Source organism: Eumetopias jubatus, unplaced genomic scaffold (genome assembly GCF_037043125.1).
Source record: "Eumetopias jubatus isolate StellerSeaLion01/CBP00866 unplaced genomic scaffold, mEumJub1_p1.0 scaffold_3, whole genome shotgun sequence".
NCBI classification, from domain to species: Eukaryota; Metazoa; Chordata; class Mammalia; order Carnivora; family Otariidae; genus Eumetopias; species Eumetopias jubatus.
In genome coordinates, this window is record NW_028274809.1 from 63,763,825 (window position 1) to 63,777,413 (window position 13,589).

A 13,589-nucleotide genomic window follows, 5' to 3' on the forward strand; every position below is an offset into this window, starting at 1 on the left:
AGACTCCATTTGTCAATTTTTATTCCTTTTACTTGTAGTTGAAATCCTGTTGGGAGTTGATTAAATGTAAATGTAAATAAAATGAAACAGTCAATATATTTCAACTCAGGGAACTGGTTACAGTGTCACTGCATCACAACATTGAAGGCCTAAAGCAAATGCTAATACATTTTGACCTTGGCTTGTGCTTGATGTTGTTCTTTGGTAATTGCTGTCATCCTGGCAAGTCATCAAAGGGGACCAACAAAGGAGAATTATAGGAGAACAATTTGAAGGGGCTCAGGATACATAGTCGGCTGCAGCATTTTGAGGTGTTGACTACTTTTTTTAATTACCATTTACTGGCTTACTACTGAGCTGTCCTTGAGTTGGCTCTAGCTTGTAGGTCTATATTAGCCTTGAGTGGTTGGTACTTTAACTTATCAACTAACTTCAACTTTTAATAAAAATCTATGCAGAAATGCATGCATTAATAATCACCGGGTATTCCTTCTCTGTGGTCACAAACGCACATCATTTTTGCATAAATACACGTCTGTATGTATATAGAGTATTGCCTAATTCATCATCCTACAAAAAGAATTTCTAGTATGTAATAGATGTTAAGAAGAGTATTATTTCATTCTACAAACCATTGTATCTATACTTAAGAAAATTATCCAAAAAGCGAACGTTGGAAAAAAAAAATCTTTGCTGACTGAGCTTTTCCCTTGTGTTGATTGCTACATCTGTACAAACCTGGGCAGTTGGCTTTAGGTACCTGGGTTCGTGGATTTGTTATTGTGATTTTGCCTAAGGTGTCAGCACTGTTTAAGCAAGGCTGTGAGAATGTGGAAGATGAATGTTATTATCCTTTATTTAAATCTTTTTATTGAATTATAATTAACATACAGTGCTATATTAGTTTCAGGTGTAAAATATAATGGTTAAGCAATTCTATACATTACTGAGTGCTCATCACCATAAGTGTAGTCTTAATCCCCTCTGTTTCACCCTCCCCCAAGCCACCTTTAAAAAAATCCACTCCCCAAACATTGATGATGTGGAATTAAAGAAGCTGGAAAATAATCATAACAAAAGAAACACATAAAAAGAAACTACATCACATACTGGTTTTACTGCTTCCTGTGCTATTCACCCCCCTCCCCCATGCTATTCTTAGAAATGATTTGTTGAAATGAATCTTAGCAAAAAGCTAAGATCCTTTATATTTAGGGCTCTGAGAATGTGTTTTTATTTTTATTGAATTAATAATTTATGGTTAGTTATGACTTCTGATACCTTTTTGGTAGAACATATAATTTGGTATGCTGAGTTTCTGGACTGGTGGGCTTGCTGACCCATCACCCCTGATGTGTTCTCTGAAGTGTAGGTTGGCGGGTGGCGGGACTGCCTTGGTATACCCCCGAGAGAGCTTCATGGTGTTTGGAACAATTCATCACCACTGGAAAGGTCCCCAGGAAAAGAGAGGTTTATAAAGTCAGAATGTGTAAGCAATAATATCTTACATAAAATAAGGGTGATTTTTTTTTTTCTTTTAGATTTTGGGGTAAGTGCATTCTTAGCAACAGGGGGTGATGTTACCCGGAATAAAGTAAGAAAAACATTTGTTGGTACTCCGTGTTGGATGGCCCCCGAAGTCATGGAACAGGTAAAAAAAAAAAAAAAAAAGATGCTTTGTATCACTAAATACATTAACATTTCATTCAAGTCAATCATTTTACTAGAATGCATCATGTAACTAAGATTTAGTTCCTGATTGGTGGGCCTTAGCAAAGTAATATCAAAGTTGTACATCGCTGCCGTAGACCTCCAACATAACATGGACTTCCTGGCGGGTGACCTGCCTACTGTATAATTGTGTTTTCTCCTCCTTCTGTTCTTAGGTGAGAGGCTATGACTTCAAGGCTGACATGTGGAGTTTTGGGATAACTGCCATTGAATTAGCAACAGGAGCAGCGCCTTATCACAAATACCCTCCTATGAAAGTAATTACTATTGGAAATAATATGTCGGGCTTGAAATAGGATTTAATGGAATCTGTTCTGTAATTCTCTTAAACATAGTCATTTTTCTCTTAGACCTGAGGAGAATTAATGGAGGAATGCAGCCAAGTTAAATGTTGTCGGATGTGGACAGAATAGCTCAAAAGTGGTCCAGTTCCTGGCTTTGAAGCTCGCGTTACATTCTTAGCAGAGAGCTGTCTGAAGACTGCGATCACTTTGGCCAGTGGAGGCTGAGAACTGGGACAAATGCTGGTCACTACTCTTTTGATAGCCGAAGACCCCAGACCCCCAAGGAAAATCTAAAAATAGATTGCAGTGACATCGTCCTTGCAGATGGATTTCCCCCATTTTTTTTAAATGCTCTGTGACATTTCACCCCTGTGCTGTGTCATGTTGGTGACTCATCTGAAATAAGGGAGCCCAGTATTTTTAGGAAATAACCTACATTTGGATGGTGTTTTCAGATTTTTGTGATTCTTTTAACTGGCCTACGTTATTTTTTCACTTATTCTGAGATGGTGGTATCAGGGCTGATGGACCCAATTAGATTTTGTTTGGGGGCTGAAATAGCTGGGGGAAATGATGAAGGTATTTTACAGAGAATACAGTTTCTGTCTTGTTTCAACCTTTTCCTAGGAAAATACTGGAAAAATTTAGGAGGATTAAGAAAAACCTGAGGATAAACAAAGTTCAATAATTTTACTGATTATAAAGTTAATATGTTCTTATGAGGGAAAATTTGGAAGTCCAAAAAAGAATAAAGAAGGAAATAAATCATTCATAATTTCATCAATCACAGACAATCCCTGTTAAGGTCTCAGCGTAGTTCATTACATTGTTCTTTTCTCTCTGTATTTATGTACATATTTTTTAACATACTTAAGATTAGGATGTGTGTGTGTATACATACCTGCCTTTGTTAGCAGAAAATTCAAAGTTGAGGCATCTTCTCTGTATCAGTCACCATTCTCGTGGAGACTGTTTGCTATCAAGCATCTTGAAATTATTTATTGTAAAAGGGATCAAAAGGGTCAGTTCAACTGACCTTGTAGAGAAAAAGCACTGAAGCAACTCAGGATTTTCCCTTCCATCTGGTTTTTCGGCATTATTTTTTTCTTATTTCTTGTTTTCTTTCATTCCCCACTCCTTTGCGTGTCCCACCCACCCGAATCCAAAGTCCCATTGCTAACCCCAGCCCAACGTCCTGTGGGGCTCTGCTGGGACTTCACAGCTTGCCCACTTTCTTCTGTTTGCTGTTATCCTCCACAATCAATAAACTGTCAGTTTAATCCTTCATCTATTCACACATCTGAAAGTGTTTGAAAGGAGTCTTGGTATGTATAGCATTTGCATAAATTAAGGCTGATTTATGCATTAATGAGGTTTATTCCTTTTATAGGTCAATAGTTTACTACAAATTCTACTCTTTTTTTTTAAACAAGTAATTTTGATGTTGTGAATGAATGGAATTTTTACCTTTTTGATTTGAAGCTGTATTTTGGTTTTGTTTTGTCCCCCCTCCAGAAGCAGTGTGGCCTTTTGCTCTGGTTATGGTTTTTAGGAACTCGTATTCTGGCTAACTTTAAGCGTTCTTACTGCCTCAATTTTGCCAAGGCTTTAAGTGATATTCTGTAGGTTTTCTCATTAAAAAAAAAAAAAATCATGTGTTACCTTCTGGGATATTGTGGATTTATTTTTAGGGTTGGCAGTGTGTTAACAGAAGCCTTGAGTACTGGCGGTTCCTTACTTATGAATGACCTGTACACATGAGCGCTCACTGCTGCTCGGCCCCCCCCACCCCTCCCCTTTCCCAGCCACCACTAAGCCTGTGCTGGAGCTACGTGCTCCCTGAGGCTGTGTGGGAGCCAGTTCCCAGTTGTGTTCCGGCCTTGGGACCTCGTTCTTCACACACACAACAGATTTTGTAAGTTCTGTCAATGGAATAACAAAAAGGTGAAAGGGCACGTGAACAGATTCGCTAATGGAAATGAGTACTTTGAATACACACTTTCGGGAAGGTTAAAATCATGGGAAAGGACCTCCTCATCAAGGATGGTCCCTAGCGCTTCTGTGAAACATTAAGAACTCGAACTAGGGCAGAGGCTGTACTGAGATTCTGTCTTGGTGTTTGTTTCTGCTGCAGGTGTTAATGTTGACTTTGCAAAACGATCCACCCACTTTAGAAACAGGAGTAGAGGATAAAGAAATGATGAAAAAGTACGGCAAGTCCTTTAGGAAATTACTCTCACTGTGTCTTCAGAAAGATCCTTCTAAAAGGTATGTCGAACTTTGTGGATGAGTTAATGACCTGGTTTGAATCACGACAAAGCTTTGTTTGTGGCTGGGAAAAGGCTGTGTGAGGAACCTGGAAGGTACTTCTATCTAGTTGAAGGGAAATCCTGCTCTGGCCCTGGTTTCCAACCTGTTAGTGGAAGAGAGCGTGGGTCTGAGAGGGAGAGGAGTGAGCCTGAGGGAGAGGTAGAGGAAAATTTTTAGTGTTAATGAGATTCACTGTGTTTGTTAGGTATGGGCTCTGTCATCGAAGGAAATGAAGTAAATCAAAAGAAATTGGCAGCGGTGCACTCAGAAATTGAGCTAATATTCTGCACTGTGTAGGTTGAGCTGACCTCTCAGGATTTGAATGTCCTGCTAGCTCCAGTCTAAACCAGGCAGAGCTATTGAATTTTGCATGAGCTTCCTTTTAGTTGCAGAACAAGTTGTGCTGTTTAAAAGATTATCAGTAAAGAAGATTAAGATTTTTGCATTAGAAACATTAATCATATAAACAGAAGCAAATGGTTTGAAATTAACGTTAGGGGTTTCTCTTTATTCTTGGGTTATTGCCCTGCTCTGTAGTGTGTCTGTTTTCTGAGTTTATTTCTTCTTTCTTAACATCTGTGACTTTGAATACCCTGGCTAGTGGTAATATAGCCCCATATCTTTTATCGCTTAAAGAAGGATGTTAATGACGTGAGCCACACAGGCCTTGCCCAGGTAGAGTCTCTTTGTCGAGCTTGGTTGTCTGTGTTGTGGCGCTAGTGTACCATCAGCATAGACCACCCATCTGGCGAGGCCACTGGGGAGTCACTGGCCACCTCATGCGCCCAAGGGTTCGATTTGATACTTATATTTGAAAACGTAAAAACCTGGCTTCTCTTCTGAAGCTTTCCTTTTCAGGGAAGGACCCTGCTTTTGGAGGGATTCCCGTCTTCCTAAATCCTTTATGAAACTTAAGCCTTTTCTCTTTACACAGTAATCTGCTGTTTGAGTAGGCAGCCCTTCTCTAGATTGAACAGAGTTTCCATTATTTTATCCCATTCTTTGTAGCTACTCTTGTCATTCCTTTACATTTTACTGACTTTGCTTTGAATCTTCTCTGTATCAGTCACCATTCTCGTGGAGCTAGGTCGAAAGACTGTTGGCTATCAAGCATCTTGAAATTATTTATTGTAAAAGGGATCATTGTTTTGTCACACCATTAGGCTGTTTCTGCTTAAACATCTTAGTTGCCCTTTCTATTTGATTTGTGGGGCTTGTTTTTCTTCTGAAGTTAAACTCATCTTTCATTGAGGTTACTTCTTCACACTCCTATTGGGTGAAAATGCTCTTAGATTCTCATTTTCTTCTGCAACACTTGCTTGTCTTACGTTTGTATTTGGTGTCGTCTCCAAACATAAATTTTTGGCATCACCAAGGAAATAATTCGATCCTCCAGAGCCCAATGAGAGAGGTACCTGTTTTCCCAGTTAGCACCGGGTTATTGCTGGTGGTCTTTGTGATTCACAAACTAGTTGAGATCCCACCTAGTGGTGATGATGTGTAATGTCACATATTTCTAGCCCTTCTGGAAAGATACTGTAGGGTAGAATTGCTGGTGTACTAATGATACACAACAGTAGATTTCTTTAGGAATTTGTAAATTAGTCAGAATAAATTAGATTAGCATACATTATATTTAACAAATTGTCCTTATTTCTTAATAACCTTGAAAGTCTTGCAGAATTATTTATTATATGAGCTCAAATGTCAGGTTCCTACCACCCTACCGCCCCCCCCCCAAATTCTCAAATAGAGTTTTGCACCATATATTTGAATTCTTACAAAGTCTTCCTCTCAGAGTGCTCTCTTAGTAACTTATTGATTTACAAAGTATTAATAATTTAAGGACTTCTTTTAGATATTTTCATTATAACATAATCTAATCTCACTATTGTGCAGTTGTCTTCTATAACAGTGTTAGTGGTGCACCAAATTCTTGGGGACTCTTAAAAATTGAAGTATAATTAACATACGGTGTTGTATTAGTTTCAGGTGTACAATATAAGGATTCAAAAACTCTATACTCAGTGCTCATCACGATAAGTGTACTCTTAATCTGCATCACCTATTTCACCCATCCCCCACCCACCTTCCCTCTGGCAACCACTGGTTTGTTCTCCATATTTAAGAGTCTGTTTTGTTTGTTTGTTTTGTTTCTTAAATTTCACATATGAGTGAAATCATATGGTATTTGTTATTCTCTGACTTATTTCACTTAGCATTATATCCTCTAGGTCCATCCATGTTGTTGCAAATGGGAAAATCTCATTCCTTTTTATGGCTGAGGAATATTCCATTGTATATATATATACCACATCTTTTTTATCCATTCATTTATCAATGGACACTTGAGTTGCTTCCATATCTTGGCTATTGTAAATAATGCTGCAATAAACATAGGGGTATGCATCTATCTTTTTGGATTAGTGTTTTCTTTAGGTAGATACCCAGTAGTGGAATTACTGGATCATATGGTAGTTCTATTTTTAATTTTTTGAGGAACTTCCATACTGTTTTCCACAGTGGCTGCACCAATTTGCATTCCCACTAGCAGTGCATTTGGTTTCCTTTTTCTCCACATCCTCGCCAACATTTGTTTATCTTTTTGACTCGCCATTCTGACAGGTGTAAGGTGATACTTCTTTGTGTTTTTTTTTAAATTAAATTAAATTAATTTTTTTAAGTAAACTGTCCTACAACGTGGGGCTCGAACTCACAATCCTGAGATCAAGAGTCGCATGTTCTACTGACTGAGCCAGCCAGGTATCTCTTTCATTGTGGTTTTGACTTGCATTTCTATGATGATGAATGATATTGAGCATCTTATCATGTGTCTGTTGGCCACTTATATGTCTTCTTTTGAGGAAAAAAATTCATGAAATATGAGAATGGGAAAAAAATATTGAATCTATTATATAGGATGCGGTTTTAAAATATGTATTCATTACTAAATAAGTAAACATTTAATTACTACCCAAATCTGCAAGAAACCATGAATATTTCCTGTCTTCTCTGTCTTTGCTCATGTTATTCAAAGGTTCTTCCTCTTCCTCTGTCGCCCTTCCATCCTCTTTTAGTGCTTACTTGAAAGCATTAATCTTCTTAGCGTTAGATAAATCTGGGTGAGATTCCTAGCCTCATCTACATGACTTAGTTTCCTTGTCTGTAGAATGGGCCTAATAACACCTACTTCATAGGATTGTCATGAGGATGGAATACAATCACGCACCGAAAGAGGATAGCCCGGGGACGCCTGGGTGGCTCAGTGAGTTAAGCCTCTGGCTCTTGGTTTTGGCTCAGGTCATGATCTCAGGGTGGTGAGATCAAGCCCCGTGTCGGGCTCCGGGCTCAGCATGGAGTTTGCTTGAAATTCTCTCGCCCTCTCCCCCTGCTTGCATGTGCGCTCTCTCTCTCTCTCTCTCTCTCTCTCAAAATAAATAAATAAATCTTAAAAAAGGATAGCACAGTGCCTAGGGGTTCCTAAGTATTCAGGAAATTGGGATTGCCGTTCACTATTTGCCTTTTTCTTCCTGACCGAGTGGAATTATTATGACCCTTAGTTTTCCTACAGTATGTTGAGATATGTCTCTTATAGCACTTTTCACCCTATGCATTTATTGACTTACACATCCAATTTCCTCATACGTTTGTAAGTTTTTTATTTTATTTATTTTTTTTAAGATTTTATTTATTTATTTGAGAGAGAGAGAATGAGAGATAGCACGAGAGGGAAGAGGGTCAGAGGGAGAAGCAGACTCCCTGCTGAGCAAGGAGCCGGATGTGGGACTCGATCCCGGAACTCCAGGATCATGACCTGAGCCGAAGGCAGTTGCTTAACCAACTGAGCCACCCAGGCGCCCATACATTTGTAAGTTTTTTAGAAGAAGAACCTGTGTCATTCATCTTTATGTCTTTCTTTTTTTTAAATTTTATTTTATTATGTTATGTTAATCACCATACATTACATCATCAGTTTTTGATGTAGTGATCCATGATTCATTGTTTGCGTATAACACCCAGTGCTCCATGCAGAACATGCCCTCTTTAATACCCATCACCAGGCTAACCCCTCCCCTTACCCCCTCCCTCTAGAACCCTCAGTTTGTTTCTCGGAGTCCATCGTCTCTCATGGTTCGTCTGCCTCTCTGATTTCTATCCACAGTGTTGGGTCTGTATTACATATTTGATATTTCTTGAGCAACTGGAGACAATTGGGAGCTTGCAATCTGGGGATGATTTGGACTCACTGAAGAGTGTTTCAGAAACAAACCAGATTCAAGTGGGTTGAGGAGTAAATGCAAGATTTTTGATAATTTTTATTTATTTTGCATATTGATCATCTACTTGTAATCTGAAAGCGGCTGACAGGTACCAAAACCCTGGTCTAGCTGAGTACCTTTTTAGCAACGAGTAGAAACATCACAGGTGAACAGTGACTAGGACAGATTCAGTCCTGTGCTGGAGCCCTCAGGCTGCCTGAGAAGGAGCTGTGTTTGCTGTCAACCTGAGAACTCATGGAACTTTCCTAATTAAAGAGAGCTGGGGTGTTGGAGCTATTTGCCTCATCCAAGTCTGTGCTCTGCATTGGCACAGACTAAGAGGTGCTTATATTTGCATAGCAGAACATGTTGCTATTTCTTAAAAAATAAGCCTTAATCCTGTAGACTATGTACTTCGTATGGATGGCAACTGTAAAAGGAACCAGCATTTTCTTCGAGCAACAGGAGGGTGCATATCACATAGATAAATTCATTAGAAGTGAATAAAACTTGAGTATTTCTTTTGGGGGGCGGGGAGGGTGAGAGATGCCGTTCTCCCCGAGGTCAGTGAGATTTTAGAAATTATAATGCAGATTGTTAGAACTCCTTAAACTGTATCATGTTCATCCTGAATCCTTTGAAATTTATTTGAAGTCTCAGTGGACTTTGGTTCATCCATATGTATTAACTGAATCCTTTAAGAGATTTTCTTCTGAGAATGTTGGTACTTGCAGACTACTGCATTGTTTTTAAAGATTTTTTTTTTTTTAAGATTTATTTATTTGACAGAGAGAGAGAGCGCGTGTGAGAGAGAGCACAAGCAGGGGGAGCTGCAGGCAGAGGGAGAGGGGGAGGGAGAAGCAGGCTCCCCGCTGAGCAGGGAGCCTGATACAGGGCTGTTTTTAAGGATTTAAAGTGGAATCGTCATTCATAGCCTGTACCATTATTTGGGTTGCTGGTGTATAGGATTTACAAGCTTTACTTGTGAACGACAGTGTCTGTATTTATGTTATGTTGCATTATTTGAAAATTGTTAGCAGCGGTGTAAGGCGTAACTGCTTGCAGAATTCTTTCTCTTCTGTGGTGCTTAGCTAAGAGGCCGGCAGCATGGACAGTTCCATATTAACCCTGTACTGGTGGTTGCTATAGCGTAAAGCTAAAACAAACAAGCAAGCGAACAGAACACAAAAACCCTAAAGTCAGTTGGGCAGCATGCACCTCCCCTTCTCTCATGCCTTCTATCACTTTATTCCTCCCTCATTTTCCTCATTCTTTCCAGTTCCACTTTCCCATACTTTCTTATGGAGATTGCTTGGCAACTTGTATGATTCTGCTTCCAAAGCTATAGACATTTGAGGTCATTTGAGCTAACAGAGGATTTGCTGTTTAGTTCTTCTGCGTGTGGAGTAAACCTTTTATTTTGTATGACCTGTATGGCCTATTAACATAAGTGTTGAGCCTATACAGGAAAGAATGTGGCTCCTCTAAACCATTTCTCATTTCTTATGTGATTGTATTTATTGAGGAAGGCTAAGAATGGAGAGTACAGAGAAAGGAGTTTTCTCTGTAGCATGCTTTCCCCTTTACAGTTTTGGTCACCATAGAAATGACCTTGCTGGGGAAGGGAAGGTATTTTCCCAGCCCTGTATCTTGAGGTATGTCTGGCATTTCCCAGTCTCTTCTCTGTGTTGGCCCTACACCTGACCCCTTAGTGTGTGGAAGGAGGAAGCAGGGTGCAGAGGAGTGAGGGAAGCATGGGGCTGTCCACTTCAGGACCTCCACTGTGCACGACTTAACTCCCCCCCGCCTTTTTTTTGTTGTTGTTAGCATGAGTCTTATTTCATTACATCGTTCTCCTGTTCCCTGCTACCTTGAACAGATGCTTAGAATTTGATGTTGACTAGATTTGGCTCTAGGAGTTGTGGTTCTGTGTCTGAGTGTCTGGTAGCATCACTTCTACCCCATATTTGATTATGGTATGGAAATTGAGCTATAACGGTTTTCTGGTCTGTGTTGCACATTGAGGACATAAAAAATGAATCCTCTGTGGTCCCTGTCTTGAAAGGGCTTATAATAGGGGGTCAAGGTGGGAAGACATAGGCACAGATAATTACAGAATAGAAGTGTGGGTAGATTGGTGTGTGAGCACTGAGTAGGGAGCAATGAATTCTACTTGTAGGAGCTGAGCAAAGTATCTCTGAAGACGATGACATTTAAATTGGCTCTTGACTGATGAGCAAGGCTGTGACAGTCAGTTACAAAGATTTCTGAAGAAAAGCACTGTGTGCCTTGTCATGAAAGAGAACGAGAAGGAGGAGTACCAGCCTAGCCAGAGGACAGAGTTCACGAGGGGCATGATGGGAAACAAGGACGGAGGAGCCAGCATCTCTCTGGCCACTGAAATCTGTTAGGATGGATAAGAATCGGGTTTTTATAGAAACCAGCTCTGGAGCAAGGTGGGTGATGGGTTAGAATGAAGAAGAGAGACATAGCAGAGAGACTGGCAGTGGGGGGAAGGGAGGGCGGCTGTTGTAACTGAGTTGACCAAAGGCCATGAAGGTTTCGACTGAATCAGTGGCCTTGATTGAGTCCCTTAATCATCTTGATTTTCTTAGGTTCCTTTTCACTTAAAAAAGTTAAATCTAAGTTATTTTGTATGCCTCTTGGTTTTTAAAATTTTGTTTCATGTTAATGAGGTGCCAAACACGACACCAAGTCTCAGTCAGTAGAGCGTGGAATGGTTGCCCTGTATGTTTCCTCTGTGGCCCTCCTCTTCGCCTGGAGCTCCATTCCAGTGTTTGAATGTTCTGATGTGCCTCTTAGAGCCTAACCACACATGCTAATTCATATCTGCTAGATTCAAGTTGCTGGAGGTAGTGTTAGTGTCTGTCGCATTCACTGCGGTATGCCTAGCACCCAGCATCATGCCTGACAAAGAGTAGATGCTTCCTAAATATTTACAGAGGGAATGAGGATGAATTTGGAGTAGCTGGAGGCCAAAAACATTGCCAATGATCAGTACGGGTGTACATTAAAATAACAACCAAAGTTAAATCATGTGAAATAGCAGAAACATTTTTGGTTCTAGTGTGCCTGTTTAACGAGGTACAAATCTATGAATTTGAACAAGCTCCCTGAGGGGATATGGCACACAAATGTAACTCGTGGCCCCCTGTTGTTTAGACTTTTATTTACTCAAAGGAATTAGCAATTAACAGCTGTTTATTGCAGGGGATATGGTGATTCTGGGTTCTTTGTCCGGTACCTCTAACCAGCATTCCACTTGAAGCTGAGGAAAAGAGCAATAACAATTTCAGTAGAAGACTTTTTTGCACAGAGAAACAGTTTACGGCCCCTGTAGACTTACACGGTTTCGACAGTGATGGCTCTTAAAGACGTTTCCTAATTCTTCCGCATGCGTGGGTTCGGTCCCTGGACACATTTTACTGGAGCTTCCTGGTTCCCAAGCAGTGGTTTCCAATCTTTTCAAGTCTGAGGACTCCTTTTTAAACTTGCACCCTTCTCAACCTAATACTATTTGTACCTCTGGTAATCATCCCCTGAGAGAATACCTCCTGATGTTCTGTAATGCTTCCTTTTCGCCTCCCCAACTTTTTTATTTTTTCATTTTTTTAGAAGACTTTATTTATTTATTAGAGAGAGAGAGAGAGAGCCCAAGTAGGCAGAGCGGCAGGCAGAGAGAGAGGGAGAAGCAGGCTCCCGCTGAGCAGGGAGCCCAATGTGGGGCTCGATCCCAGGACCCTGGGATCGTGACCTGAGCTGAAGGCAGACACTTAACTGGCTGAGCCACCCAGCTGCCCCTCCCCAATTTTTTTATTATGAAAAATTTTAAATACATGAAAGGGGTAAAAAATAGTACAGCATTTACTTCTAGAGCGTCACCTAGGTGCAACAATTATGAACATTTCCCATATCTGCTGTATCTGTTTATCTTCATTTTATTTGCTGAACAATTTGAAAGTCAGTAACAGACTTAATACTTCAGCTTGCATTCCCTACAAATAAAAACGTGTTCCTATATAACCATAATACTCTTCCACACCTAAGAAAGTAAACAGTGATTCCCTAAAATTGCCTTAATATGTGGCATATTCACGTATGTCTAATGATTTACAAATGTCTTTTGTAGCTTCTCCCCCTTCCCCTTCAAATGCAGGATTTAGGCAAGAGTCACATGTGGCATTTGGTTTTATTTTTTTAAGTCTCTTTTAATCTGGAAAAGTTCTCTTACTTCTCTCCTTTTCCTCTATGACACTGACTTTTTTTTTTGACACTGACTTTTTGAAGAGATCAGGACGGTTGTCTTGCTGATTATCTTACACTGTAGATGTCTCTGATTCTATCTGCTTGGCTGCTTGTTTTAGAAGGAACTATTGAGGAAGGAAGCTATTCTTTATGGAAGAATGCTAGCTAATAAACATAGAAGGAATGATAGAAGTAGAAAATCAGCATTCTGCCACCTGCTATGAAATAATTAGTTAAGACAAAGATGCTAAAACCATTAGGGAATAGAATACTCATCCAGTGCCAAAGTGTTACCCAACAGAACATCTGCCAAGTGCACTGGGGAAAACATACCTTGACAATGGTGAGGACTCAGGCCTGGGGATCCTTGGTTAAACTTGGCATCACTCCCAGTGAGATAACCTAACATCATGTGCCCCTGACATGCTGTGGGGACTAGTGCATGGTGTCATTTGTGGAGTATTCTTCCCCCCACATGCTTCATGTCAAATTTTTAGACCTAACTTTCAGTCTATAGGAAATATAGGGTTGAGAAACAAGTTAAATGACACCATGAGGAGACCATCAGACCAGTCCAGTAATGCTTTTAAGTGAGTTTGCATTTTACTAATCACCACTGTGTTTATCTTCCCCTGACAACTGGGAGGGCATATACATTTGAGCTGGGGTCCCTCAGTGGGCAGACAGAGCTGGTCCACAGGATGTGAACCCCTTGCAGTAACTGCTGCTCTTGGGGAAT

At 40.1% G+C, this 13,589-nt stretch overlaps 1 protein-coding gene across 1 annotated transcript in view; it reads left to right on the forward strand.

The window, feature by feature from the left end:
- The window catches only part of STK39 (serine/threonine kinase 39), a 295,831-nt gene that overhangs the window by 98,729 nt on the left and 183,513 nt on the right, over positions 1-13,589 (forward strand). Inside the window, exons 6-8 of the mRNA XM_028124999.2 lie at positions 1,542-1,651; positions 1,887-1,988; positions 4,150-4,283. Coding sequence (XP_027980800.1) covers positions 1,542-1,651; positions 1,887-1,988; positions 4,150-4,283 — 346 coding nt within the window. The remainder of the gene's footprint in view (positions 1-1,541; positions 1,652-1,886; positions 1,989-4,149; positions 4,284-13,589) is intronic.